The sequence below is a fragment of the Thyridium curvatum genome (genome assembly GCF_004353045.1).
Source record: "Thyridium curvatum strain D216 chromosome Unknown NODE_18_length_519074_cov_76.432364, whole genome shotgun sequence".
Classification (NCBI taxonomy): domain Eukaryota; kingdom Fungi; phylum Ascomycota; class Sordariomycetes; order Thyridiales; family Thyridiaceae; genus Thyridium; species Thyridium curvatum.
The window spans coordinates 83355-109839 of NW_022156773.1; the positions used below are offsets into that span (position 1 = coordinate 83355).

Consider the following 26485-nt stretch of genomic DNA (forward strand, 5'->3'; position numbering starts at 1 on the left):
TAATATCTTAATTATAGTCTTCTATAGGCAATTAGACTCTTTAAATATATATATCTTTTATATTATAGCTCTAAATAGCCTAAAGTAGTCTTAATTATATCTAATATTAATTCTTATAGCTAGCCTATCTTATATATTTAAAGATCTTATCTTAATAAAGATAACTCTATTCTCTTTAATCTAGTTATTTAATTTAACTATAAGATTATTACTAATATAATAAGTAGTTATAAAGAGGCTATAATTTAATAGAATAAAGATAATAAGATTATTAGAGAACTAGAAAATTAAAGATAAGAGATTAATATCACTTAATAATTTAAAGAGAGATAGTAATTTAAAATTTATTTTAAATTAATAATTAGATAGATATTATTAAGAAAGTCTAAGAGCTTTAATTTCTAATAATATATATTAATATGGTGGCTGTTATAGTGGTTTGAAATTAATCATTTGTTATATTTCACGTTTGGTGGAGATTAGGCGTGTTGAAAAACCGGCAAAATGATGGCGGTGTGGAAATTGTGGAGAAAGCCGTCCCCGGATCGCTTTTTTACAGTCCCCCGATCGGGTCTCTTTAAAACGAGAGACTTCTAAGTACATTCCCGAAAGGCAGCCGTCTAGACCACTTGATTTAATGGTAGGGCGTGACTGGTGAGACCGGGCACCTCCTAAACGAAGAAGACTTCCAACTTGGATAGCGAACTCTTTGGACTTCATAGTAACATGTCCGCTGATCGACGCTAATTCATCAAGGTTCGCAATTACCCAACAGGGTGCACAAGCTTCGCCTAGATATAAGGGAGGGGGCCGCCACCTGTGTCTCCACCGCTGACACTTTTTCAGGTTCATCTCTACACTCGAAAACCGTGTTTCATACGTCCAGCCAGCCACTTGTTGGAGGGGCCTATCCGGCCTCATACATTCTCGTACATGCTTGACTACTGGTCTGCAAAATCGAAGTCTCCCAGCGCCTGTAATTATAAGGTCAAGATGAATAGCAGCCAGTGAGCGTTCCTCTTGTTATTACACTCAAGACTCAAGACGACAAGGAAGAGCCAGAGGCATGCAGAGAGGGTGGCAACGCAATCATACCGGGAAGCAAGGAAAGTCTGGAGCCGGATCTTATTAATAGTTTGTTTCTATTGATTGGCAACTTCTCCGTTCTCATCCTCGGCTATTACCCCCGGCCTGTTGTCTACCGGGAGCAGTCAAAATAGCACCACCACTTATCACACGGCATCGATCCAGTTTTTGTTCCCTTTTGTCTTCGTTTCTGTTTCCCCCCTTTCTTCTCCGCTATCCCACACCTCACAACTGTGAGATGGCTGGCCACAGGAGCAGAACGCGGAAATTCACACATTGTATGCCCGGGGATCTGGGAATCTATGCGGGAAGGACTCCAGCCTTCTGAGCGGTCCAAGTGGCAATGGCATCCATCAGGGGTGGCGAGAGGGCGTCGTAGGTCTCCAGGCCGACCGATCGAAGCTTGCTCCGCACCTCATCCATGCCCTTGGGGTCGAAGCCCTGCTCGATGATGGAGGAGACAAAGGCGGCGAATTGGGGCTCTTGCCAGCCCTTCTGGTCTGACAGCTCGACGTGGACAAAGTCGAGGCCCTTGAAGGGATGTTCTTTCTCGATGCGGCCATATAGGTGGACCCCGCAGTCCTTGCAGGCATATCGCTGGATGGTGGCGCTGGTGTCGACGATCTTCAGCTTGTCGCCGTTGGCCGTGACCTGGAGCTTGTCCTTGGGGATGACGGCAACAACCGAGAAGAGGGCGCCCTTGGGCTTCCAGCACTTGGAGCACCCACAAGCGTGGTTATGGGCCACGTTGCTGCCGAGGGTGATCTCAATGGGGTTGGAGGAGCAGTGGCAGCGGAGCTTCCCGCCGGGGAAGTCGGCCTGACCCTTGACAAGGCCGTTGTCGATGAGGGGGTGGAGGGAGGGAGCCATGGTCAGAAAGGTGAGTATTGTTTCGTCAATTGGTTCGTTGAAGGCGGGTTGTTCGAGTTGAAGAGCGCCGAATGCCGCGGAATACCCTGGGAAGACACCAAGCCCCTGATATAGGGAGGGAGGGCCGCGGATCGCAGTTCTAGTCCCGACGAGGACCGCACGGGACAACAATGACACGCCCATTCATCCTCTCAACGCACAATGCTCCAAGGGACTTCCCCTCATCGACTCCCCCGCATGGTCCCGAATGCGGCATTACTTCCCGACCCTACCGTGATACATGTGCCTGCCACTATACGGTGCGGCAGTTTGCATGGCTCCACAGCACCTCCGCAAACTGCCGAAGGTAATACAATAGGGGCGTGGCATGGCGCCATCCCCGCACCTGCCGATCAAAACTCTGTCTCAGCACTCAAAGGACGCTTTGGAATTTAGGTTCATGGCAGGATGCAAAGCCAAGAGAGCATCATTTGGCGTTACATCGGAGTTAGCTCGGTGTTCGGCGAGGCATGTGGGGACGGAGACGGGTCCGGGAACCGAACCCCATGGCCCTTGGACGAGAGGACACGATAATGACAGCAAATCACTAGGAAACTGGCAGTCATTGCGGCGCGGGTAATGTTCCTGTGTCTGTCGGCCATCGATAGCGTGATGATTGAGCATCCATCGCTTCAGCCGCACTCATTATTGATCCCGACCTTTCCAGCTGAAGCCTCACGAGAGCTCCCCAACCGCCAGTGATACAACGGCCTTAGAGCCACTCCCCCATACGCTTGTTCACATATTTGGGCCTAATTCCGGAAAGACCCATGATTGCAGATGACTACGAATGCCCCGTGAGGAAGGGAAGGCCTTCTTTCCGGACACAGAATACGGAAGGCTTACTAAAACTCCACATAACGGTTACACACGACACCGGAGAAAGGAATTCCATTCAACATCCTCTTGTAGGTGGTCATTCTCCTCGTTAATCTGGTTCCTCTCTTCAGGAAAGTCCTGGAATCATCATGAATATATCACCTACCAGCGCTCGAGGGAGAGGAGCCGAAGATAGAGAATACCAGAAGACAGGGGCATGCGAGAGATCTCTCAAGGACCTTTGAAAACTTGACTTCTCAAGAGTTCGTTTCTCTGAATTCGCGGAGATTCAACACTGCATGCGAGTGAGTTGAAGCTAGACCATGCAGTGTCTGCGGATGTTGAGGACAGGACTCTACTACCGCTCCTCCAACGCAGGTCGTGAAATGGCGCTTCGGGGTATGAGTGTCCGGTGCGGGGCGGCCTGGTTGTTTGGCGCTGGCACTGGTGCTACTGTTCTGGCCGCGATGACGCGAGTCAGATACAACTGGCGACAGACTTGTTCAATATTATATATCTTCTTTAGACTGTTCGAACTTCTTATTTGCTTACCTTGAGCATTGTGAATCCTTCAAGATGATGAAAGCACTCCTTTTTTATGGCGCATATGATGTGCGGTTGGAGGAGAGGCCCAGTACGTCATTCAGCTCAAGCGCCACATACAGCTCCCAGATTACTGATTGATAATTATCCCCATAGTCCCGAAGCTTGTCGACCAAACAGATGTCATAGTAAAAACAACGTCGGCCGCGTTGTGTGGCAGGTAAGCCCATGTTGAACAAACCAAAGAGAAGCCTGCCCTATTGCTCACACTGACAGTGAGCTGCACCGATATCGTGGTCATTCCAAGGCCAACATGAAACCTGGGTATGTGTGCGGTCACGAGGGTATTGGAGTTATTCATGAGAAAGGAAGCGAAGTCAAGAACTTTGCTGTGGGGGACCGAGTTATAGTGCCCTTTCTCACTAGCTGGTAAGTTCAGACGGCGTAGCAGCTTACCTCACTATGTCTGTTTTTTCGCTCATCGTTATCGGTTCGCTAGCAACGAATGCTTCAACTGCAAGAGGGGCGTACATGGGCGGTGTAAGAAGGGCCGAAACTTTGGTGGCCTCACGTTGGACGGCTCGCAAGCGCAGTATTTCCTCGCGCCGATGGCGGACGCGATACTGTACCGCCTGCCTAAGGAGTTAGAGGGTGGCGAGCTTGCTATTTTGATGACAGACATATTCCCTACCGGGTGAGTAACTAGCCCGTATGTGAGTTACGTGGATGTACTTGGAGACTAATGCTGGCTTTGGCGTTGGCAGCTTCAACGGCGCCAAACAAGCCTTTATCGACACTCCGCAAGATCAGTGGAAGGACATGTCTATTGCCGTCATAGGTTGCGGACCTGTAGCTCTGTGCGCTATCATTTCCGCCTTAGAGTATGGCCCTGCGAGAATCTTTGCGGTTGACTCGGTTGTATCACGTCTAAAAGCTGCCGAAGAGCTTGGGTGTATTGCCATTAATTTCAAAGAAGTTGATGCAGTGGCCAAGATCCGCGAGGCCACGGACAACAATGGAGTCCATGCCGTTATTGAAGGGGTGGGTATGTCACCAGCTCTCAAGACAGCCTATGATATTGTCTGCCCTGGGGGCAAGATCAGTTCGTTCGGTAAGTTGTGATCTTCTCACTGTCGATAGTCTCTTGTTTCTCTTTCTGATCAAAGTGAACTAGGCGTGCACAATGGAGAACTGCCTTTTACTGCCGCTGATTGTTACAACAAAGATGTGCACATCAAATTCGGTCGCTGTCCTCTGAGAGTTGTCTTTCATGATGCCCTTACAACTCTCATCCGGAACAGGGAACTCATTGAGAGAATGAAGTTTATCGACCTGGTAGTCCCGGAACTCGATGAGTCCTTTGCTGACGCTCTCAAGAGGTTTGAGTGTGGAGAGCTCAACAAAGTCGTCTTCAAGCCCAACGGGCCATCAGCATAAGACTCAAGGGACTTTTAGAGACGGGGGGCAGTAACTCAATGACTCAATATTTTAATAGAGGACAATACGTCTTAAGTTACTTGAAAGCTGAAGTGCATGTTATCGAGGCAGTCATCGACACAAGTATCTATCAATAGTCTTCTTGGCCACTTGCAGTTGGGTTCATAGTGAGTGAGTTCCTACATCTAGGTAGCAAGCCATAGGCATCCTGAGCCTGCCCAATGACTCTCTGCCGTCAGTACCGAACATCGGCCGCTGGTTCATTATTGCATTGGTCACGGAACGGCCGTGAAGGTTCGAAATTCTTCTGAGGAACGCACCGTCATGTTCAACCTGTTGAGCTGAACTAACTGAGACAAGAGGAATATCATGCCCGCGATGAGATACGCCGATTGGACCTAGAATTGGACTGTGGACCTGAATGAACGGTTACTTCATGATTGCTCTTCGAACCGGACACGTTAGGAGCATTAATTGTCATTGGTATCAACGGTACTTCATTTCCCGAGCCATTGGCAGTTTCATCTTTTCAATTGGCCTTGAGCTCCTACAGTGGGATCAGAAATGCTTCTGCATGGCGGCAAGTGAGTCTCCTCTTGGGAATGGAGGTGGAGATTTCGACTTTCCCCGTTGTGGGGCCGGGCTCTCGGATTTACTCAAGGGAGGACACTGGGGTGTGCAATCCGGAGATGAACTGTCCGGACCCGGCATCGCCTATTCACTGGTCAGTTGGCTTAATAATTCCACCCTAACAAATAGACTGAGACTTTTTAAGTCAAGGTGCCCGCAAAGCGCAGGCCTCGAGGCTTGAGAATTGCGAAGAAAGCCAAAAAGCACCAAAATGACGCTCATCACAGACCCTCTCAAGATCGGACGCTGCACCCTGAGCCACCGGGTTGTCATGGCGCCATTGACTCGGTTGCGGGCCAGCGATGAGCATGTCCCTGAAGACATGGTGCTGGAGTACTACTCGCAGCGTGCTTCCGTTCCAGGGACGCTCCTCATCACCGAAGCCTGCTTCATCTCCGCCAAGTCTCGCGGCCGCGACGAGAATGCCCCGGGTATCTACAGCAGCAAACACATCCAAGCTTGGAAGAAGATCACGGACGAGGTTCACCGGAAAGGGTCCTACATCTTTATGCAACTATGGCATGTGGGAAGAGCTGCGCGCCAACATGCACTAGACAAGGCTGGACTGGAGATGGTTAGCAGCAGTAGCACTCCCATCAGTGACGACCACCCGACGCCGCGGCAAATGACGATCGAAGAAATTAAAGAGTGCATAGACGACTTTGCACAAGCCGCCAAAAATGCTATTGCTGCCGGCTTTGACGGCGTCGAGGTCCACGCAGCCAACGGTTATCTCATCGATCAATTCACCCAGGATACGTGCAACCGGCGGACGGACGAGTGGGGAGGGAGCATTGAGAACCGTTCGCGATTCTGCTTTGAGGTCGTCAAAGCAGTCTGCGAGGCCATTGAACCAGATCGGACTGCCGTGCGACTTTCACCGTTCAGTACCTTTCAAGGCATGCGCATGGCAGACCCTGTTCCCCAGTTCAGCGACCTGATCTCGCGCCTCAGAGTTTTCCCTCTTGCGTATTTGCACCTCGTCGAACCGCGAATCGCGGGCAATGCGGATGTGATCTCCACAGACCAAGAAAGCCTGGACTTTGCGCTCAAGACATGGGCAAAGACTGGACCACTTATCCTTGCCGGGGGCTACACGGGAAAAAAGGCAAACGAGGCTCTGGAGACAAGACTCAGCGGGGAGTCTGTGGCATTTGCCTTTGGAAGGCATTTTATTTCAAACCCTGATCTACCCTTCAGACTGACCAATAATATCCCTTTGACTCACTATGAGAGGGACACTTTTTACAAAGTTAAAAGTCGGGACGGATACACAGACTACTCATTTTGCTCTTCTTGGCAAGACCAGCGTTTGTAGGTATTGCGAAATAAACAACTGTTGTCGATTGAGTGGCTCTGAGAATGAATACCGTACTGTATATTCCTTCCAATCCCATGTCCAATTCTCATATCTTGGGAGGCGTCTTGTGTCTGATGTGTTTCGTCTCTATATATGTGCGTCTATCCCCTTCTGGTGCACATTCAGCAATTCTCTGCTTTTCAAGGTCCAGGACTTAGTGATCGCAAGTCACACTTGTTGCTAATCGGCAAAACTGTTGATGGGCCCCCATGTTCTGATGACGTGGTTATGGTCAGTGCGCACTTCAACATTGCTTTGTGCGAGTCTCACAGGTCCATGTGGTCCAAGCCTATCGAAGTCCCTGATCAAACAATTCGTAGGATGTATCTCCAGGAGTGCGCGGAGAGTATATGCTATTTTGACATCTATCTTGTGAAGCTAGGCTAGCAGATCCTGGCTTTCCGTCCTGTGACTCATTGTGCAGAAGATCTTGGATCTAGAATAGAGCAAAGCATAGCGATGGGAGCATATGTCTTGATAAACGAATCTAGCCTAGACAGTGTATCTAAACCAGTCTGTACCCTCAATCTGCTCCAGACCTTGATCGGCTCTGCTGTTTGCTCGTCGGAGGATGAAGATAGTAATGGGTGCTAAGATCGTGTTGAGCACAAATAAAATCCCCATTGCAATGACTCCAGGGAGATAGTTAGGAGCATCCTGTCCCTGTCAGTGCGGGTTTGTGCCTCAAGACCTAGGATACTCTACTGACCTGTTGTCGGAAGACTGTAGACGAGTAAATACCGCCAATGGCCGAAAGCGTGATCTGAACGGCCGTGACAACGGCCCGCTTCTGGTCTTGTCTTACATTGTTCTGTCCCCACGCAATACCAGTCACCACAATAGTGTTGGAGGCTGCTTGGCCTAGAAAGGCGCCAACGTATCTTGGAATGGGATTTTTGAGGAATCCAATCATAGCAAGCCCGATGATTCCCACGATTGAGGCACCGAACATAAAGGGCGCTCGGCACTTTGTTTTGTCGGCAAACCATGATATTGTGAAGGCCACGATGACAGCAAATGCTGCAGGGGGGGTGCTGAGCAAGAATGAGTTCTGCTGGCTGAAGCCTAAGCTGTTCTTGAGAATAATGGGCAAGAAAAAGAGGAAGGCGTAGACTCCTGTGGAGCCAGTTTGATACTGAAATGCACTGGCAGAAGGTAAGCATGGCTCTCACAAGATATGAAGAAGTATTGGGTTGCACGCACAGTAGCCAGACTTTCCAGTCCTTAAGGCAATCCCAGATGACCTGCAAAGAGACATGAACCGTTTGGTTTTCCCCCCTTTCTTGCAGTAATCGTGCTTCAACGAGTGTGGCTTCCTCTTGAGTGAGAAATTTGTTTCGCTTCGAGCTAGGGAAGTCAACCATGACAAAGTATGCCCCAATGCCGACCACTATCGTCACAGTGCCTTCCACAATGAAGATCCATTTCCATCCGTGCACAAAAGGATCGCTGGAAATATAGATCAGGCAGTATGCGAGTATGTTGGAAAATGAGGACAGAAAGGAGCCGGTCAGGAAGAAGATCGCAATCCTAGACTCACGTCAGTATTGATATCGTGCAGAAGGATGTGGCTGTTGGTAACCTTTTTTGGACCTCAGACTTCTTGTACCACGATGAGACTAAATAGATTCCTCCTGGAAAGACACCCTTGTACTCCATTAGCATCCGGCATAGTTTCCAGCACTCGAACACGATTTCCACGAAGGCTTACCCCTTCAAAGATGCCCAGAAGAACCCTCAATACAACAAGGGACTCCCAATTCTTGATAAACCCAACAGCCAATGTAACCACTCCCCAAGCCACGGCCAGAAAAGAGAGCCAGGCAGCAGGACCAGCTTTCCGGATGATGATGTTGCTCGGAAGTTCCACAATTACGTAGCCTATGTAGAAAACAAGCACTGGAAAGAGCCAAAGGTGAGAAGCTTGCATGGGATTAGCTAGGGCATAATCATAGTGACTTACATGCGATCGAAACCCGACTTCCAACAGCAAGGTCAAGAGCTGCGTCTATCCCGGAAATGCGTGCAGCACCCATGCTGGACCTATCAATGAAGCAAAAGGTGTAGATCAAAGAAAGGATGGGAAGAAGTCTCCTATCAATCTTACGGCTAGCCACCCGACATTCAATTAGCGACATCTTCACTAGGTTTATTGCGCACTGGAATCCTTACATCAACGCCTTCTCCCTCTCGGGATCAATGATAATCGATTGCTGCGTTTCTCCATGATTTGCCTCGGGATCAATACGCTTCTCAACCTCAACGAAGTGACCTGTGTTTTCTGGCATTTTGAATGACTGGGTGTCAGAATGAGTTGCCATTTCAAAAGTGAAAAATGTCGGAATAGGTATAATATCATGCAAGAAATAAATCTAGATTGACTGGGCAGATTCTTTGAAATTAATGAACGGCGAGGTCTTTATGAGTAGCCTTTTGTGTACGAGGAGCCATCGGCAGTGGTAGTTGAGGGCCCGAGGCTCTGGCGATTAGATGACCAACGATCTCCTGTGGCAATAGTTCTGGGTCTGCCCCTGGAGAAGGCTCTATCCGGAAAGTTAGAATCCGAGACTATTGTACTAGCGTCCCGGGGAAGCGCCCTGCCATTTGTAATGGTTGTGCAACCCCGCAACATACCATGTCCAAGCTCTCGGCCTGTTCCGAATTACAATTGAGACTGATCCTTGGCGTCGGGGAGAGACTCGCCGACTCATCAACTAGCCCTCCGAGGGCCTTTCGAGGACACGACAAAAGCATTGTGGACCCGCAAGTTTGCTTTCTTGAAACGCTTAGTTGGATTGACTGGATGGCAGATTCGGGCTTTACCAATAAAATACTTTGTTTGAGTACCGAGCCTGTCTGAGGATAGAATCTCTACAGCGATTATCGAACACTCATGCAAAGACCTTAAGAGAAATACAAGGCTTGAAAGGGTAATCGAGTATAATAGATTCAGTGATTGATTTGCTTGCTAAAGAGGGTGAAGGTTTCTAGCTAGAAATTGTGCAATGGTTGCAGAAAGTGAAATAACGGCAATCTCTAGTGTTGAACAGAGGCCAGAAAAATAGTAAGAGAGTCGAAGGTATTGATTCGATGTCACCTGCGACGTGAAATCTCCTCACTGATTGGATTATTTGCCCACGGCCTTTCCAGCCTCATGGACCTGGATCAGGTAACGATAAGCAGCGATATGGCTCGCCATGACGTTGCCGAACCCTTCAACATCGCGGCGCCAGTCGCGCTGCAGCTCACCGGCCACGGCGAACCAATCTAGGAGCTGGACGCCCTGGGCTACCATACGCTTATGAGCCGCCTCACGGGTGTGCTCTGCCAGGGTTCCCGAAGCGTCAGTTACGACGAATACTTCGTAGCCGAGCTCCGCCAGAGAGAGTGCGGCGTACGCAACACAGGCCTCGGTGACAACACCGCTAGCAGGCGAGTCGTGTTAGCAAAATTGAATGTGTCCTGCTGACGAACCATAGGGATTCTCACCTGATGATGACCTGCTTCTTCCCAGACTCCTTGACAAGGCGAGCGAAATCAGGGTTGTCCATAGCGTTGATCTCACCAGGACGACGGATAAGAGGTGCATCCGGGAGCGCCTCTGGGATCTCGGGGATGATGGGCCCGTTTGGACCCGAATCAAAGGAGGTGCTCAGAATAGTGGGAACCTTGAAGAACTTTGCCAAGGCGACCGTAGCAAGAACATTGTTGCGAAACTCGTCCACGCCATAGTCTCGCACGACGCTCATGAGACCTCCCTGGTGATCAATAAACAAAAAGAGACTGTTGTCGATATCCAGGCGCTTGTAAACCGGAGGACTCATTTTGACGAGCTTTGCAGACTATCCGAGGTGGTTTATTTGATGTTCAAGAAGGTCTTTGCGATGAGAGATGTGCTGTAGATTTGCTCTTCCTTCTCGCTCTACATCCCTTTCCTACACCGCGCCTTTATACCTGGAACTTTTTCTTGCCTTTTCGCCCTCTTACCACCTTACCCAGTCGAATGAACTTCGTCATTCGAAATCCTTTCTTTCTTGTCAGGGAGAGGCAAGAGGTGCCTTCATTTGTGATGCCTTACCTGTTCATGACAAAAGGTGCGCCAAGTATGTTGTGATGGAATTTGAAGTGGCAGACTGCTGGCAATTTGTATTATTTGGTAAGCTCTAGACTACACATTGGTCAGCATGATGATTTTTGGTGTGCGCTGATTTGTGGCTGTATTCGTATGCTTACAGCTTTTGACGTTGCATCCAGGGTCTAAAGAAGCAATGAGAAGTGGTGGCCCTCCCTGTGGCGTGGTGGGCGGGATATAGTAAGCGTACATAAGCAACATCTTTACTCTTGCTGTTGCCGCCATTGGACAACCTTCAGCGTAACATGACTCCATAACAACCTCGCAAGACATTATCAGTGTACTAAGTCGATGCAGGCAAGATCTGTGCCATGACAAATGCTCAGTTTATGGATAACTTGCCAAGCCGGCACAAAATGAGCCCTCTTCGAAGTGGAGGCAGAAAAGACCTCCGCAACGGAGCTTCACTTACCGGAACCCACTACCAAGATAGCTTTATTTGAACATTCCAGTGTACCATATCACCAAAGTTTTGACTTCCTCATGATCAAATAGGCACTAAACAGTATACCATCTCATTCAATGCAAGATGGAAGAGGACTACAGTATGTCCCAACTGAAGATACCATCTTCAGACGTTACGGTGCGCATACGGATGGTTGACACTACTGGTGTCATCGTCGTGAGGGCCATATCTTTTATCGAGCCTGTCCAACCTGGGCATGAGATTCTAAATCTTCCTTGTGCTGCATTCTTGATCGACCATCCTCCATCTGGACGAAAGATCATGTTCGATCTGGGCGTGCGCAAGGATTATTGGAAACTCCCAGCCGGGCCCCAAAAGCGGTTGGGAATGGTCACTCCCGCTCTCCGCGTTGACAAAGACACGACTGAAATATTGATGGAAAAGGGCATAGATCTGAGCGAGATATGTAAGAGTTTCGTCTGTGATGATACAGAGAGTGATCACTAACACGAGTCCTCACAGCAAGCGTCATATGGTCGCATTATCACTGGGACCATACTGGCTCCATGGAGCTATTCCCTTCATCTACGGAGCTGGTTGTTGGACCTGGCTTTGTGTCTTTGCCATCGCTCCTCCCAGGATATCCTCACAACCCGCAGTCCCCGATAGACTCTGCTGCCGTCGAAAATCGTGTTCTTACTGAAATAGCCTTTGATGATGCGGCATCCCCTCGTATTGGCGGATTCCGATCACACGACTTTTTCGGAGATGGTTCATTTTATTTGTTAGGTAGGTTACATATGTCCCTATAAGAAATATTACTTATCAAGACTGATTGCGCACTGCCAAGATACTCCCGGGCATTGCCTTGGGCACATTTGTGGTCTTGCTCGGACAACTGGCGGATCAGACAGCACATTTGTCTTACTCGGTGGTGATATTTGTCACTTTGCCGGAGACTTCCGGCCCAGTCGCCAGATTCCCTTCCCACCTGCTATTCCCTGTAGTTCATTGGACAGGGATGCATACTTTCCTATTCCCTGTCCTTGCTCGCTTTTCGCCGACTCCCATCCGAGTAACGCGGCAGGCACAAAGCCCCTCGACCCCTGCAAAACCCCATTTTACCGAATCTCGACACATGAAACGGCCGCATATACAGATTCTGCAGAGTCACAACGCTCTGTCGACAAGTTGATTGTTTTTGATGGCAGCCCCTCGGTTCTGGTTTGCTTGGCTCACGACGGCACCATGCTTCGCAAACTCCCGACCCTGAACAGCAATCCAGAAGAGGATCTGAATGATTGGAAGAGGCGAGGGTACAAGGAGATGATCCACTGGGGATGGTTAAACGAGCTCCCACGCAATGGGAAACTGGGGAGAAAGCAGGCGGTCAAAGGATTCTGGAGAGATTACCAGCAATGGCCGGAGGCACAGGAAGTCTTGTGTAAGAACGGGGAAGCAGCTGCATCACCGCTACTCTAGAGTGTCGAAGTTATGAGAATTACAGATTGATTTCAGGTCTATCCAAGTAAACCCTGCATGTATCTGACCCTTTGCCAACCATGTTCCCCGTCTAGAGGCTAGCTATCGCAACGTATTGTACCCACACTTCAAACATGAGAATTAATGCTGTAGAAGAAGGCGAATGGCAAGATAAGAGATATCTGAAACGACAAAGCTACGTTTTCCATTCGTTTTATGGTATATGAAGATATTAAAGTCTGCTTGCAACAGCGGGAGGGTCTTCGTAATGAGGGTTGGCCGCCCGTCGAGCCGCGGCTTTCCCTGCTCGGCGTCCGAAGACGGTCCCAGATGTCAAGCCACTTCCGCCAGGGTAATTCTGGTAGAAAAGGCCACCGAGCATTTCGCCTACACAGTAAACGCCAGGAATGGGCGCACCGCTAGATGCCGCTATGAGCTGTGCCGTCTTGGGATTAACCTTAAGGCCACCGAAGGTGAAAGTGATGCCGCATGTGACTTTTACCGCAATGTAAGGGCCTTGGTCAAGGGGAAGAGCCCAGTTGGACTTGGGTAGGGCAAGCTGTTTGGACGCAGACTGCGTCGAAACGCCGTCCCTGACTGTAGGGTCCCACCTCGGTCCGCTGGGCCCATTCTCACTCTGGAAGGCGTAGACTGCCTCGTTGTATTCTCGAATCGTATTGACGAATGTCTTCTTGTCATGTAACCCGCGAGCCGCACACTTCTCCGCAAGTTGCTCAATCGTGTTGGCAGTGATCCGCTCCACACGCTCCTCGCGGTATTCCTCCGAACGCAACCATTTGGCCGTCTGGGCATCCCAGACCTGGAAAGCAGTTTGCTCAGGCTGATGGAGAATGGCCCGGCCAAACTTGGCGTAAGTGTAGTTGCGAAGGTCGACACCCTCATCCACAAATCGTTTGCCCTCTGTATTGATCATGAGGCCCAGAGGGTACCCCGACTTGGTGTATTCGTTCGAAGCGACCCTGTCTCCGACATCCGGATTTGCGTTGGCATCCCAAGCGACCGCATGGCAGCCGGACCAGTTACCCACTGCTTGCGCACCCAGACTCTTAATAGCCATCTCTAAACACTCCCCTGTATTGTAAGGAGTGCCACGGACCATAGCCATGTCCCAGCCCGGGCCAAGGAATTGACTCCGTAGCTGAGAGTTCGACTCGAACCCTCCAGCTGCGAGGATCACTCCTTTGGTGAAAATTCTATGATCCACGCCGCCCTGACGGACCGTGACAAGAACATCACCTCCTTGACGCTTTGGAGGGGCAATTCCGACAAGCGCAGTGGACCACAGGCACCGGACGCCGTGTCGGTTGGCAGCGGCTTGGTGGTCGGCAATTAGACCCTTGCCTCCATCCTCGGTCTTCAGTGATAAACCTCCCCAGAACTTGATTTTCCCATTGACTTCGTACGCTTGCCTATTGAAAGACAGCTGAAATCGGATGCCATTCTCCGCAAGCCACTTGACGGCGTCGTTGGATTCGGATACCAATGCCTTTGCGAGCTCTGGGTCTGATCGTCCAACACAGACCTTGTCAAGGTCCTGCTGGAAATCCCGTTCGGTGTAGGGGCCGAGTTCGATCTTAGCCGCCTGCTCGCGTGACACGTTGTTGACAATGGGGAGAAGGTCCAGGAGACCGTCGTGTGCGGTACGATAAGCCCCAGCAGTGAAGTAGGTGTTGCCTCCAGCCCATTCCTCAGGGCATTTGTCGACTAGGAGGACGTGACGTGCACCGGACTGAGCTGCAGAAATCGCCGCTGAGAATCCGGCATTGCCACTGCCAGCAACAATGACATCGCAACTTGAAGGGACACTCATGACGAAGGGGAATGACTGCTTCGGTCTAATATCATTTGTGTGAGTTACTTGATAATGGGGGTAAACGCATCGTTTCTGGACAAGATTTGTCCACGAGTAGATCAAGATATAGGAGATGTTGACATGGGCACTAGCTGAGGGAGTGTTGTACACGCTGATGTGGGAATAGACCGGGATGTTGCGCCGCCGAGTGTCCAGGAGATGCTGCCGGAGAGTCACTCCCCGGCGGGCTGTAATAATGCCCCAACAATAGTGCCAAGAAAACCGGCGCCTACAACGCCCGTTGAGGTGAGGTGGAGCTTGAATTCCCCTGCGGACATTGAATCTCCGGACATCGCAGCTGTTCTAGACTTGCGCGCCGAGCCCGTATAGCACGCACGCGCACGATTGACTTGTCGAAATGGCATGAATGAACAGTCCGCCACTAAAGCAGCTCCTCGGGTTAAGTCTCGGACATACTTTGCTGGCCCCGCTGTAGTCCGGTAATTGATAGGGGCCAGGTAGACAGCTCCAGCTGTTTACTGATATTCTTAATCACCGGATCTGTCACCTGTTATGCTCGCAGTGGTGACACTAAAACAAATTGGTTTGAACTGTGCCATATTGCTGCGTAAGATGTCTTCGCAGCCCCTCAAGAAACAAAAGGTGAGAACTGGGTTGCCCTGCAAACCTCGGTCTTATAACACTGTCCCACACTTCTAACCATAACAGCTGAGTACAGCTTCGTCCATTCTGGCGGGTTCAACTGCAGGAGCAGTGGAAATTGGTAAGGCCTTTGCATCACTAAATGGCCATTGGAGCAGTGCGCTAACAAGCGGAGCCATCACCTATCCATTCGAGTTTGCAAAGACTAGATCACAGCTGAACCGCAACTTGCCCGACGCTCAGAAACTCCCTTGGCCTCCTTTCCCCTCCAAGCAATGGTATACTGGATGTTCGACACTGATTGTCGGCAATGCTCTCAAGGCTGCATCACGTAGGCTGCCATCGCCCATGTTCCTAGGCTTGTCTCTTGAGGTAACAACACTGACAGATGACTTTTTCTGAAAGGATTTGTCGCTTTCAACGGTTTCAAAAATCTACTCTCCGATGATGAGGGTAAAATATCTCGTCTCAATACCGCCGTTGCTGGTCTTGCCGCTGGAGTAACCGAGTCGACATTGGCTGTCACCCCCTTCGAAAGCATCAAGACGCAGCTGATTGATGATAAGCAGAGGCCGCAGCCAAGGATGCGAGGATTTCTACATGGTTCCATGGTCATTGCGCGAGAACGTGGGATTCGGGGGTTCTTTCAGGGATGGGTCCCATCGACAGCTCGGCAAGCAGCTAATAGCATGGTTCGGTTCACTTGCTACACCACAATCCGGGACCATATAGCGAAGGAATCCAGTGGCGGGAAAGTTGGCACAGCTGGAACCTTTGTAGCTGGAGGACTTGCCGGTATCATAACCGTGTACACCACCATGCCTCTGGATGTGATCAAGACACGGATGCAAAGTATCGAGGCGCGCAAGAACTACAGAAACAGCTTGCACTGCGCTGCTAGCATCTTCCAGAACGAAGGTGTTTTCACTTTCTGGTCTGGCAGTCTGGCACGGCTTGGCCGCTTGTCACTGAGCGGTGCTATTGTATTTACGGTGTAAGTTAACATGCGAACCATCTGAAAGTCTGCAGCCCAACTGACAACCTCCACAGGTATGAGAAAGTCAGCGAGCTGCTGAGCATTTTGGAGCAGCAGGGAGCTCCTTCATACAATTTGGGTTGAGGCGAAGATTGATCACTGAAATACTCTCAACCTAGCCGCGATCTTAAGTACGAATTGCCGAGCAAAGAGCGTAGATGAATGCAAGTAGAACGAGATAAAGAGACCCTTCACTGGCCAAGACTACTTTCTCAGTTTAGTCTGCGCTGTTCGAAGGATATCGCGTTTACAAATAGACACACATGAATACATTGACACTTGACCCGTCCCCAAGTTTAGCCAAGTCCCCTGTCTATCTCCGCAGCTTGAGCACTAGCAAGTCTAGCGCCAAACTCTGTCACTCTCCATCTACCTACCCCATCTTTTCTCACCATTTCATCTTCCCCGCTTCCCATCCTGTGAAAAGCAAGCCGTCCTCCCTTGGATTCAGTCGACCCCCGGCTTATATACTGACCCTGCTTGCTTCAGCTTTGTCCAAAGCTGAAAGACACGGCCATGGGCGAGCCGACGGACAACCACCAGCAACGGCCCAAGTCACTGGCCAAAGCCTGTCTCTCCTGCCGGACCAAGAAGATCCGCTGTGACGCCAACCACCCGAAATGTTCGCCCTGTATCAGCCAAGGTAGGGAATGCGTTTATCGGATCGAAGCACCTCGCAAGCGGTAGGCACACTCCATATTGCGGCACTCTGTCCCCCTATCACACGCATAGAAGCTAAATCCCTTTTCCCTGGAACGCTGTAGTCCTACATTCTCTCAGATCCATGAGCTGCAGCGTGAGAAGGCAGCTTTACAGGCCTTCATTCGTGATCTCAAAACGCAGGACTCCGAGCAAAGATCTGCCCTGCTTGATGCTGCCGTCGACCTGCAAGGCAAGATCACTCTTCCCAACCAGAGAGGCCCAGAAAGCACCCGTTCTCCCAGTCCTCCAGCCACTGCCACAACTGAACCGACGACCAAGACCCTGGTCAGGGACCAGCCAGCGTATGAGGAAGATTCATTATACTACTCTGATGGCGAACTCGACATTGCAAACTTCATATCGGTCGATGAGGTTGGAAAACCTCGTTGCTACGGGCCATCGTCGGCTCTGCACTACCCTCCCAGGGGCGATGCGCCGTACTCTCCCTCACGTCAGTCCACGACTGATCTTGAGAGTATCCGCAATACCCTTATCGCCCAGGCTGCATTGCAAAGGCAGTCTGAGCACAGGCTTGCTCTGATGGCATCAATAGACGGGACTCCCGCCGATCTCGCGTATCATCTTCTCAACATTCATTGGGCACGGCAACACCACACGTTCCTCCTCACCTACCGTCCCGCCATCATGCGTGACATTCAGATCAACGGACCCTACTCCTCGAAATTCCTCCTTAACGCGATATTTGCCTGCTCGACCAAATACTCGGGCCTCGTGACTCTTCGGGGAGACCCCCAAGATCCCAAGACGGCTGGGGTGAGATTCTTTCGTCGCTGTGACGAACTGCTGGTCAAGGAGTCACTGCTTATGCAGCCTACAATACCTACTATCACTGGGCTCTTGCTGCTAGGGTCAACATACAACTCTATTGGCGAACCCTCAAAAGGGTGGCTCTATACGGGATATGCGTTACGTATGGTGTACGATCTTGGACTTCATCTAGATCCAGAAGAAACGACCAATAACCCTGAGGACCTGGAGATCCGCCGCCGGGTGTTCTGGGGTGCGTTCATTTGCGACAAGTTGCAGAGCCTCTACCTGGGTCGGCCAGTGGCGATCAACGTGCGCGACTCGCGCGTCTCAACCCAGCTTCTCGACACCTTCGAGGAGAATGAGCTCTTTTACCCTCCTGGACATCCTGCCACATCACTTGCCTCGCCATTGACTGACCCGCCGCACTCACTCCTGGACTCCATGTCAGCATCCACACCCGTGCCAATGCGATCCGTGTCTACTTTTCAACACCTTTGTCATCTATCAAGGATCATGGCGACCATAATTAACCGTTTCTACGCTGTTGGAGCCACTTCTGCCAACGCCAGAGCCGGGCTGCAAGGGGTTGATTCCGCTCTCACGAAGTGGAAGGAGAACCTTTCTCCTGATCTCGACTTTAGGCCTTGGGATTCCGCAGACCCGATACGTGCTCATCAACCCCCAAACATCATGCTGTTACATAGTCTATACCACTCGCTCATTATTCTCTTGCACAGACCATTTATTTCCGACGGCCACTTGCGCTCCGCCAACGCTCCCATCCGCTCGTGGGAACGGTGTAGTACGGCAGCAAAGTGTCTCAGCAGTATCTCATCTACTTATCGCTCAGTGTATGGCCTCGGAGGCGCTCCATATATACTTGGGTATGGTGCTTACGTTGCTTGTACTATTCACGTGCGCAATGCCGCCGTACAGCGAGAGGGCTCTCAAGATCATGGAGCAATGCTGGTCGCGAGCCTCAAGTGTCTTGACGAGCTGTGCTTGGCCAATCCAGGTTTGGCCAAGCCTGCGGCTATCATCCGTCGCTTGATGGACTTGAACAGTCTGGACTTGAATACCGGTACGCTGCTCGGAATTTGCTTTGTCGAAGCTAACTAATTCTGACATCTGCACTATTCTAGACGAAAGCCCTCAGGCCGGGGTTCCCATTTCTGATGTTGATCTTGACGCGATATTGAATATGTTCCCTATCAACAGTGGTGCTGAGCCAGAAGACGGACTCGTTGGTCTTAATGCCCGGACCGGGTTTGACTTCGACCTGTCCTTTGACCCTCTTTTCGGGCTTATGGATGGGGTAGAGATGCCGTTTCCTTCTCACGGAGATGGCCTCCTAACCACTAGAAGAGTCTCATGATAGAATATGGATTTGCTAGTGGGGGAAGCACTGTTGTTGTCGTGCAGTGATGAGGTGCTGGTTGCTGTAGTTCTCGGCCTGCATGGGAAGTGGGAAGTGGGTTATGAGGTCAATGAAGGGCCATGGGAGTTGAACTACAAACTATTTTGCATTGCAGATCCTATTGGATGTCCAAATACAGTTTTTGCCAGAGTCCTGCGGGGTCAGAGGATCTGAACTCTCCGACACGCAATGTGTAACTCCGCCCTTCCGGAGAGTTTACCCCCGATGGGATGCCGGGGTCGGCCGCCGAGTCGGTGGGGGATGTTGCGGAGAGGGCCGGTGCAGACAACCACGTGACACGTATCGCTATCTCAATTGGGATGCCTTGGTTCGTTGGATATAACTTTGTCTGGTGCTGCATTCCGCATGAGGATCAATACGGCCTGGTTTCTCGTGACCACCCCCCTGCCTCGATTTGTATTGTTTCGGATTGATTCAAGCAGTATGGCTGGCCTGTTCAAAAAGACGATTCCTTATGAGGTATGGTGCAAATGATGTTCTCAGGTCTTGTGGACGAAGCTTCAAAACTTACGCCAGCAATTAGTTCAATGACCCGTCTCTGGTTCAGACCAAGGCCTATGTAGGGGGTCAGTGGGTCTCAGCGGCCTCGGGCAAGACCTTTGCGGTGCTGGATCCGGAAGATGATCAAGAAGTCTGTCAAGTAGCCGATCTCGGCCAAGACGACGTCCGGGCTGCCATCGAGAGCGCTCAAAGGGCCTTTGAATCCTACAGCAAGACACCCCACCGCGAGCGTCGATGGCTCATGCGACGATGGTCCGACCTTCCCAAGGCCAACCGAGAGGATCTTGCGGCGTTGTGTACGCTCGAGTTGGCAAAGCCGTTCACTGAGTCTCTCGGCACGGTCCAATATGCCATCGACTTTCTCGATTGGTTTGAGGGCGCTGTCGAGCGAACTGTTGGCGATACGATCCCTGCTTTTCGCGGCAACAACCGAGTCCTGACTATTCGTCAGCCTCAAGGGGTGGTGGCCGCTGTAAGTCTAGACCATGGAACTAAAGAGGTCAGTTCTCTTGGAAAGCTAATGGTGCCGATGGCAGGTAACTCCTTGGAACTCGCCGCTGGCCATGATTACGAGGAAGGCCGGAGCAGCCATTGCAGCTGGCAATACCGTGGTCTGCAAGCCCGCACCTGAGACTCCGCTCTGTGCTTTGGCACTCGCTCGGCTCTTTGAAAAGGCCGGCGGACCTCATGGAGTCTTCAATGTCATTCCCTGCAGTCCCGAGTCAACGCCGGCAGTCGGCCAGGAGCTTTGCCACAATCCTTATATCAGACATCTCAGCTTCACGGGTTCCACACCAGTGGGCAAATACCTGAATACTGAGTGCGCCAAGAATATTAAGAAGACCAGCCTGGAGCTGGGTGGTAATGCTCCTTTCATCGTCTTCGAAGACGCGGATCTTGAGCAGGCCGCCAGAGGTGCGTCTCCAGAAGCCATATTAAGGCAGTTTGGTCTGACTCTAATCATGTTGGACTAGGTCTCATTACTTCCAAGTTCCGATCGTCTGGACAGACCTGTGTCTGTGCTAATCGAGTTCTTGTTCACTCTTCTATCCTAGACAAGTTTGCCCTCATCCTACGTCAATGCGTCGACGACACCTTTGTATACGGATCTGTGTGGGATAGGAAGGTAAACTTCGGTCCACTGTATAGTGGAAAGGGGGTAGACAAAGTGAGACTGCATATTCAAGACGCCATTTCCAAGGGAGCCCAAGTTCTTAATGATGATGCTTTTGCAAACGGGGTCGGGCCCAACTTCATCAAGCCTACCATCATCAAAGTGGCTTCGGGCTCTGAGAACATGAAGTTCACCAATGACGAGACATTTGGTCCCCTTGCCTTCTTAGTCCCCTTTGAGACGGAGGAAGAAGCAATCCGGGCGGCGAACAACACCGATGTGGGACTTGCGTCATATTTCTATACGGAGAACATCTCGCGGCTCTGGAGAGTGGCCGAGGCCCTCAAGGCTGGCATGGTAGGGGCCCGTGTTGGCCTGGTCAGCGCTGCCGAAATGCCATTCGGAGGTATTCGAGAGAGCGGACTTGGACGAGAAGGCGGCATGGAAGCACTGGAAGAGTTCCTAGATATTAAGAGCATCACTATAGGAATCTAGACTCAATATCAAGCTGAAAAGCTAGCAGGAGGAAATTGCCATTTTACCAGGGCCTTGCAGGTTGGAGATAGACTACTCGATGGCTACAACTGACTACTTTGTTGGTTCACTTCCCGTACCCATGGCAGCCCCAACTTCCGTTGCATTCAATAGTTGTCCAGATTCACAGGTCCTCCCCAACTGCTCGCAGTTTGGCTCCGCATTAATACGCTGGTCAGTAGGAAAAAGGAGATGGACACGTGGGAGGCGACCGAGAATCCTCGCGTTGATCCGAGTTCGCCGGCAGGATGGACATAAATATGTGATAGCGTATCGCCAAGCGTGGCCCTCTTAACATGTCTGTAATCTGGAGGCCGGGCGGAGGAAGAGAAAAGGCGTCATGTTTACGTGTCTTCCAGTTGAATGGACGGCGTGCTACGGCGCAGGCCGTCGTGGTTGGTGGGCATTGCCCTATTGACATCATTGATCTCCACTCGTGTACCAGGCAGTCCAACATAGCACCTAGGCCTTCAGTGCTGTCCTTCTTTTTGAAGTCCCAAATCCGATGAACAGAATAAACGACTTGATTGATCATTTTAGCTCCTCTCCCTCATCACCCAAAAGGATTTCTACTACGTGAGAACGAATCTTGTTGACATGGCAGACGTTGCAACCATCAAAGTGCCTACATCATTCGCCTCGTGCTCTGTCGGCCTGCCGCGGCACAGTCTACCCCAAAAACTCGAAGCCATTGCGTCTGGGGGCTTCGAGGCCATCGAGCTCTCATTTCCTGATCTGCACTCGTTTGCAAGGCAGCATCTCGGGAAGAATGTGGCTGAAGACGACTACCCTTTGCTTTGCGAGGCAGGAAAAGAAGTCAAGAAGCTATGCGAGCAGCACAACTTGAAAATACTTATGCTACAGCCGTTCGTGAACTTCGAAGGGTGGCCCGAGGGGAGCAAGGAGCGAGAGAATGCGTTCGCCCGAGCACGTGGCTGGATGGATATCATGTCTGCTGTCGGCACGGATATGCTGCAGGTCGGCGCTTCAGACTCGCCAGGCATCGCAACCTCTGTGGCAGAGCTTGCTTTGGACCTCGCCCTACTTGCAGACTTATTGGCCAGTCGAGGCTTCCGCATTGCCTACGAGAACTGGTGCTGGGCGACACGATCCCCAAATTGGAAGGATGTCTTCACGGTGGTACGGATGGCGAACCGTCCGAACCTTGGGCTCTGCCTCGACACATTCCAATCCGCTGGTGGGGAGTGGGGAGACCCAACGGCCAAGTCAGGAAGAATCGAAACGGCGAATATCAGCGAGCATGACCTGACCATGAGCTATCAGATCAGTCTCGATGAGCTCGTCCAGCTGGTCCCTCCCGATAAGATTTTCCTCCTGCAGATCAGCGATGCTTACCATGTAGTTCCGCCACTCTCACCAGAACCCGACGAGAGCGGACTGCGTCCAAGGGGTCGCTGGAGCCACGACTATCGGCCTTTGCCGTATGACGGGGGGTATCTACCTATCAGTGCGTTTGTTAAAGCTGTTCTGGAAACGGGATTTCGAGGTTGGTTCAGCATGGAGGTGTTTGATGGCAAGTTTGAGGAAAAGTACGGCGACGATCTAAAAGATTATGCGAAAAGGGCAATGTTGGCACACAACCGGCTGTTAGGAGAGTCTGTGGGCAAGTAGCTAAATACCCTTTTCAAGTACGAAGAAGCCTTGTTCCATGCAGGCAATGCCTTACATACGGAGCTCAAGTAGACGCACAGATAGGTATTCATCCATCTGAAACGCGCGCTCATGTGGTAAGAAGTAACTAGACAAAGCACTGCCTCTTATACCCTGAGACCTGCCCAAGAGGCTACTGAGGTCCTAAGCTATCAGAACCTGCTTCTCCCTGTTCAACTTCTCAACGAAGTCGATCGGCACCTTCAGAGTTTGCGCGACAAGGTCTGGAGGAGTCAGGGCCAACCACTGGGTCAGCGGGATGTCAGCGACGCGGTCAGACTTGTAGATCTCAACCCAGACCAGGTCCTCAGTTTCGGATGTATTTTCAATGTAATGCCTGTTTCTAGGATTAGGATCGTCCCGCTAAAACTTGAGTAACTGAATGAAGCGGATGGGTACTACATGCCCAGAGTTATCGGGAAATGCGGCAGTATCCCCAGCACTGAAGTCGAATGTCCGAGCAGCTGTGTTACCGATAAAGACTGTAGCTCGAGCTTGACCCTTATGGAAGTACAGCCATTCCTCCGCCTGATTGCATGAGTGAGTCAACTTGAGTCCAACTTTCTATGCATTTTGAGTCCGCTCCACGTAACTCACGTTAGGGTGCCAATGCAGCTCCCTTAGACCTCCAGGCTTTAGTGTGACAAACGTCGCTGCAATAGTCTTGCTAATGGGGAAGTTTGTTGAGTCAATCTTGCGGAACTCGCCGCCCGCACCCGGCACCTTCTCAGGGGCGTGTCGGAGCGAGGAGGAGAACGGCTAGCCTTTGAAGCATTGCAGAGTGTTTGAGAGTGCACGGAACAAATGCGAGCTATTTATTCGCCGATGTCTTAGCGAAAAAACACGCGTAATGTCGATGTCCTCTCTTCCTAGCCAGGGGATGTATCTTTAAATACATCCAGGAGACACTCCAAAGACATGCGTTTATTAATTGAAAATCACCATTGGAGTGCCTTCTGTTACATTGATTTGATGACGAGATAGCCTATTGTTTGTCATCAGGACCTACCTTGGAGCCGGCTGTAGGTGCAGCTGAGGGATAAAGACATTAAGCGCATCCCCCAATCCGCCTATATGGATGTGTGTTAATCATCAGCTATTGTAAATCTGGAAATATCGGTGGCGGTGATGGCAATATGCCGCAACGATTGCGTTTGAACACTTGCTACGCTTTTGGCAGCTCATGCATCCCGTCTGGGCCGATTCGACAGGCCAGCACCCCCAGACCCCCACGAGCAAAGCCAATCCCGTTGCTGCTTCTTGCTCTGTGGGAATGTCGTTTCCACTACTGAACAGCTGACAACATGAAAGCACGCACTATTGGGGATCTCCCTATGCTATTGCCGGTCCGGGATTGGTGTCTGCCAGGCATGGGCTCCTGTCGAAAGATCTGGGGTTGATGTCGTGATCGACTGGGCCCCCACGGATGGCAAGTCACCCACTTGAGCATTGGTGCCAAGGTGAGCCCGAGTCTTCTTGGCACCGGCACAGGCATTGAGTTCTATTATGTGCCAAATCCCGTTTATTCGGGCCTTGCTTGTACTTTTGAACAGCTTGGCAGTGACTGAAGGCTGGCTACTCCTGTAGTATAGATAGAATTGAGCTAACAAATACCTTCACACAATGTGTACTCGTCAGAGGCTTCCATTCTGATGCCCATACAGTCTAATTCACTGCTCTACGCCAACGCATCTCGTGATCTCGACGGCATCTGGAACACCAGATGGCTCCCATCCTTCAACAAATTTGCTCTCGTACCGTAGATTCGGATTCCCATGGGCTTCCTTTTCCAGGACCTCCTCCCCTTCCCTAGATTTGTATTGATATTTTGTGCCGTCACCAAAGTGTTCTAGATCTGCCTTCATGACATTCTTGAAACTAGCGCGTTTCTCACTCACCGTAGCCCGGACGTATGCAAGATAGGGAGGGTTCCCAGGTTTCACAACTGCCGGAGCTGAGGTTAGATAGACAATGAAAACGACGGGGCAAGTACCCATTCACTTACCATTGTCAGCGGCATATACCGAGCCGGGTCCTACAAGTCTCAGTTCCTCACAGAGTTTAAGATCTGTAGTGTAAGAAGGCTTCCAGTGGTCGAGGAACAGGAGGTCTATACGCTTAAGGGTGCCATTGCGGTGGAGACGCTTGAGCGAGGCGGAGCTGCCGCCGATTTCCACCTTGACGATGTCAGACAGCCCTGCGAGGTTGACCAGACTCGATATTACGGCACCGAATTCTGGGTTTCTTTCGAGACTGTAGAACTGCGTGCCGCCCGCCTCTCTTAGAGCTGCGCCGAACGCAATAGCCGAGTACCCCACGTAGCCTCCCAGTTCAACCATGACACGAGGTTTCTCGTCACGGATCAACTGGGTGATCGTCTTGGCTTTGTACTCGCCGATATTCATGAGGTACTTCTTCGTGCGGCCGAATTCGTCGATTGCATCAAGCACGTGTTGCGGGCTGCCTCGCATTTTCTCAAGTTCAGGATGTCCATAGATGAAATGGAGCAGCTCCATCTCACGGCCATCATCAAACTATGCGAGATTGTTAATGTCTGCAGTCACTTTTGCTATTGATCGGACTTACTGACATAAACATCCTCTTGCGGCTGGTAAGCCATGCCTTGGAAGGATTCCTCGCCCATGATTGCTCTGCCTCACAATACTGGCGACAGATCAAGGCCGTATTTAGGGGAGCAAATGGCTGCTGGCTATTCTTCGCCGGCTCTCCTTTGCTCGATATGGCAATGACCGTCCGAGGATCTCGTATTCACACGAGAGGATGGAGAGCTACGACTCTATGTTCTCGGGAAGAAGTTTGGTATGCTGACTTGAGTCGACTTGGGTGCAAATACGATGATTCATCATGGCTGAGCGATCTTGAAGTCATACACTCGCGCTTGATCGCCAGGTGTCTTATCACGAAAACACCTGACTTTCTCCCTCTCTTCTAGCCCGTCCGCTTCTCCATCTTTGTCCTGCCGCCACTCTGTCCGGCACCGCTAGCGCCCCGCGCCATCGAAGTCTACTGAAACTTAGAGCTTGGCTGTCTCAGATCTTTCCCGCAGTGGATCGCCGCTTTGCCCTATTGTAGGTAGACCTGTGCTTCTACGGTGTCCCTAGGTATTTCTCAGTACCCTTACTCTACAGCTCACCTATTCCTGGATCACATAGAACCCTCACCCACCAAGCTAAATGCAGCTTAGGGGTAGCTGTAGCTACAAGAGTCATCCCAAACTGCCGAACACACTCTGCCGAAGCTGAGCGAATTCGATGACAGCTACTTATTGCCTTTGAGTATCTAGGATACGTGAGTAATGGAGAAATTCAGGTTTACATTGACAGCAGAGTCAGGACCTGCGGGACGAGAATCGGTGAGTGCAGGCTCATATCCCATTCACATGTCACCCTTAAAGTTCCATGTACTCCAACACTGAAT

At 50.8% G+C, this 26485-nt stretch overlaps 11 protein-coding genes across 11 annotated transcripts; 6 read left to right on the top strand and 5 right to left on the bottom strand.

The window, feature by feature from the left end:
- Positions 1-1386: 1386 nt before the first annotated feature.
- E0L32_003910 (uncharacterized protein) lies at positions 1387-1956 on the bottom strand (the record flags this gene model as incomplete). The annotated part of the gene is made up of 1 exon (XM_031138262.1): positions 1387-1956. One exon carries the CDS (start codon positions 1954-1956, stop codon positions 1387-1389), a length of 570 nt encoding a protein of 189 aa, XP_030997972.1.
- A 1434-nt stretch (positions 1957-3390) lies between these two features.
- On the top strand, positions 3391-4794 carry E0L32_003911 (uncharacterized protein; the record flags this gene model as incomplete). Its single annotated transcript, XM_031138263.1, has 6 exons — positions 3391-3448; positions 3514-3577; positions 3634-3786; positions 3857-4051; positions 4122-4468; positions 4532-4794. The coding sequence occupies 6 exons, from the start codon at positions 3391-3393 to the stop codon at positions 4792-4794; spliced, it is 1080 nt and encodes a 359-aa protein (XP_030997973.1).
- An 841-nt stretch (positions 4795-5635) lies between these two features.
- Positions 5636-6742, top strand: E0L32_003912 (uncharacterized protein; the record flags this gene model as incomplete). The annotated part of the gene is made up of 1 exon (XM_031138264.1): positions 5636-6742. One exon carries the CDS (start codon positions 5636-5638, stop codon positions 6740-6742), a length of 1107 nt encoding a protein of 368 aa, XP_030997974.1.
- Positions 6743-7276: 534 nt separating this feature from the next.
- E0L32_003913 (uncharacterized protein) lies at positions 7277-9072 on the bottom strand (the record flags this gene model as incomplete). Its single annotated transcript, XM_031138265.1, has 7 exons — positions 7277-7441; positions 7494-7929; positions 7988-8314; positions 8367-8431; positions 8496-8683; positions 8748-8827; positions 8957-9072. The coding sequence occupies 7 exons, from the start codon at positions 9070-9072 to the stop codon at positions 7277-7279; spliced, it is 1377 nt and encodes a 458-aa protein (XP_030997975.1).
- An 839-nt stretch (positions 9073-9911) lies between these two features.
- E0L32_003914 (uncharacterized protein) lies at positions 9912-10608 on the bottom strand (the record flags this gene model as incomplete). The annotated part of the gene is made up of 2 exons (XM_031138266.1): positions 9912-10209; positions 10274-10608. 2 exons carry the CDS (start codon positions 10606-10608, stop codon positions 9912-9914), a joined length of 633 nt encoding a protein of 210 aa, XP_030997976.1.
- Positions 10609-11445: 837 nt separating this feature from the next.
- Positions 11446-12804, top strand: E0L32_003915 (uncharacterized protein; the record flags this gene model as incomplete). The annotated part of the gene is made up of 3 exons (XM_031138267.1): positions 11446-11788; positions 11845-12111; positions 12173-12804. The coding sequence occupies 3 exons, from the start codon at positions 11446-11448 to the stop codon at positions 12802-12804; spliced, it is 1242 nt and encodes a 413-aa protein (XP_030997977.1).
- A 232-nt stretch (positions 12805-13036) lies between these two features.
- Positions 13037-14635, bottom strand: E0L32_003916 (uncharacterized protein; the record flags this gene model as incomplete). The annotated part of the gene is made up of 1 exon (XM_031138268.1): positions 13037-14635. One exon carries the CDS (start codon positions 14633-14635, stop codon positions 13037-13039), a length of 1599 nt encoding a protein of 532 aa, XP_030997978.1.
- A 615-nt stretch (positions 14636-15250) lies between these two features.
- On the top strand, positions 15251-19164 carry E0L32_003917 (uncharacterized protein; the record flags this gene model as incomplete). Its single annotated transcript, XM_031138269.1, has 5 exons — positions 15251-15280; positions 15347-15611; positions 15686-16274; positions 17081-18870; positions 18932-19164. The coding sequence occupies 5 exons, from the start codon at positions 15251-15253 to the stop codon at positions 19162-19164; spliced, it is 2907 nt and encodes a 968-aa protein (XP_030997979.1).
- Positions 19165-19650: 486 nt separating this feature from the next.
- E0L32_003918 (uncharacterized protein) lies at positions 19651-21337 on the top strand (the record flags this gene model as incomplete). The annotated part of the gene is made up of 4 exons (XM_031138270.1): positions 19651-19686; positions 19751-20200; positions 20265-20643; positions 20703-21337. The coding sequence occupies 4 exons, from the start codon at positions 19651-19653 to the stop codon at positions 21335-21337; spliced, it is 1500 nt and encodes a 499-aa protein (XP_030997980.1).
- Positions 21338-21973: 636 nt separating this feature from the next.
- On the top strand, positions 21974-23008 carry E0L32_003919 (uncharacterized protein; the record flags this gene model as incomplete). Its single annotated transcript, XM_031138272.1, has 1 exon — positions 21974-23008. The coding sequence occupies one exon, from the start codon at positions 21974-21976 to the stop codon at positions 23006-23008; it is 1035 nt and encodes a 344-aa protein (XP_030997981.1).
- Positions 23009-23191: 183 nt separating this feature from the next.
- Positions 23192-25691, bottom strand: E0L32_003920 (uncharacterized protein; the record flags this gene model as incomplete). The annotated part of the gene is made up of 7 exons (XM_031138273.1): positions 23192-23410; positions 23450-23575; positions 23645-23806; positions 24490-24628; positions 24806-25001; positions 25053-25581; positions 25638-25691. 7 exons carry the CDS (start codon positions 25689-25691, stop codon positions 23192-23194), a joined length of 1425 nt encoding a protein of 474 aa, XP_030997982.1.
- Between the last annotated feature and the right edge of the window lie 794 nt (positions 25692-26485).